This window comes from Lathyrus oleraceus, chromosome 3, assembly GCF_024323335.1.
Source record: "Lathyrus oleraceus cultivar Zhongwan6 chromosome 3, CAAS_Psat_ZW6_1.0, whole genome shotgun sequence".
Lineage (NCBI taxonomy): Eukaryota > Viridiplantae > Streptophyta > Magnoliopsida > Fabales > Fabaceae > Lathyrus > Lathyrus oleraceus.
Window position 1 is genome coordinate 300,537,556 of NC_066581.1, and position 2,124 is coordinate 300,539,679.

Sequence of the window (2,124 nt, forward strand, 5' to 3'; positions counted from 1 at the left end):
TCAAAGTTATAAAAATTGTAAAATGCTCATGTTGGAATATTATCTTTGAGACGCACCCCGTATAATGTCAAGCATATGAAGTAACGCAGTAAAATACTAAATATGTATCCGAAAAATAACTTTGGAACACGCAATCAGGATTTTAACTTTCGGAAGAGTAGTTTTCGTTTCTCTTGTTTACAGTAATTGTGTTATGTTCAGAATTTAGAAGTATGGACACAAATGGATACTAGCAGAAATGAACAAACAAATCTAAACAACACTGAGTATAGACTGTACAACTGATATGATGGAAAACAAGAGAGACAAAAACTAGTCTCGAGAAGTAATCATCCAGATAATGGTTTTAAATCGCGGATGCGTTTGCGGTTATGGATGTTGCGATGCAATGTGCATTGCTGCAGTTGCTAAGTGAATTTTAATAAATTTACAAACACATTCAAAATATGCATATGACATAATGAAAGAAAAAAGAGAATGTATAACTAAACGAGTATCATCTAAAAATACTTTTCTTTTTCATGTCTAAAGCACTCTAACCAACAAAGAATCTAAAACTTCACCTATAAAAAGCATTACATTTACACCTTCTAAAGCTCCACTTTCTCTCATTCTTGCCTATACACCAACATTGTTTTTTCAAATTTCCCTTTCTTAATAGCCCATCTCACCACATATGACTCGCACTCGCACCACGGATTCGCTCGAGAAAGTATTGAATGTCCTAGCCTGTAGCTTTGATATTTTCAAGAAACTTATTATTAGCAGATATAGTTATGTAAAGAAAAACACAAAACAGCACAAGTTTCGACCACAAAGATAATGGAAATTGGAAACTTACCGTATATGCTTAGAAGGTAAGTAGACAGGTTAACGCACTTCGTCGGCGAGGGACCACACCAAGCTAAAATATATTCAGAAAAGAAAACAATCACCAACTTTTTCTTTACAATAATGCAGGATAGTTGACAAAAACAACTCAGTTTTAATCTCAATACCTCAATATAGAAAGGATAAATATCACAAAGAGATGCCCAACTTTGAACAGACGTTTCTTTTTCTCAAAATTCAGCTTATTGTAGATTTCTGTAACGTCTGCATAGTGCTGTCTTTTAATGTACCTGATTATAGCCTCCAAGTCAGATGATATGTGATAAATATTCAGTTTAAACGTACACAGACAGAAATGATAATTTGACATACAGACACACTTTTTTTTAGAGGTGTCAGTGCTGCTATAGAATTTATAGAATTTAACATGAACTATAAAAAGCTCTGCATGATCATGAAATATGATTGGTAGCTAGTGCAAAGGCTATTTTCATCTGCCAGATCGGTTTTGCGGGATTGAGTTCGACCCAAAATCTAAGAATGGCGGAAGAATTAATAGAATAACTATTTAGGGTTAAGAGAAAACTTACAAGGTGGCATTGTAATAGAGGCAAGGGAGAGAAATGAAGAATATAAACCAATGTCCTCCGAAAAGATTGAGAAAGCATAAGATTGCTTGCATGAAAAACTCTGGCAAGATAACCTGGTTTATCCTAGATGTTGAATCATAAGGATTTATATAATCAAACTCCAAATCCACCAACAATATAAGCTGCAATTAACAATGATTTGAAGAGATCTTAGAATCGTAAAAGAGGTAGTTAATAACTGTAATAAGTGGAATGCGATGTAGAATGTACCTGGTAACCCAGGAGACAAAAAATGGTCAAAATTAGAACAAAGGATAGTATCCAATAAAACACTTCCGCCATAACGTCCACCACTGCATGCCTCCCCCTCTCTCTGTTTGTTTCTCCTTCTACTTTGCTTTTCTTAAACTAACTTCCTTCTTTTTCGGAAATCTAGCTTTTATTTTTTAACCTTCTTTCTTTCTATTTATTTATCTTTCCTTTTCAACATTCTTTTATATACACCAAAATAAATATTCATGTTTATATGTCCAATAAAACCGATCCATTTATTAGGCGAGCAAAGACAAGAATGCGAGTTCAAACATGTAATATTCCATTTACTTATTTTTAATGGTGAATTTTAACCATTGAATTACTTTGACAGAAAAAAATATTGATGTTTATATATCAATTAAATTTTGATTGTTCAAATTGATACAAA

General features: G+C 33.0%; 1 protein-coding gene across 1 annotated transcript; it reads right to left on the reverse strand.

The window, feature by feature from the left end:
• Window positions 1-840: 840 nt before the first annotated feature.
• On the reverse strand, window positions 841-1,852 carry LOC127129187 (protein cornichon homolog 4). Its single transcript, XM_051058465.1, has 4 exons — window positions 1,692-1,852; window positions 1,422-1,603; window positions 999-1,121; window positions 841-904 (listed from the first exon to the last, which is right to left on the reverse strand). The coding sequence occupies exons 1-4, from the start codon at window positions 1,761-1,763 to the stop codon at window positions 871-873; spliced, it is 411 nt and encodes a 136-aa protein (XP_050914422.1). The 5' UTR covers window positions 1,764-1,852; the 3' UTR covers window positions 841-870.
• Window positions 1,853-2,124: the final 272 nt, after the last annotated feature.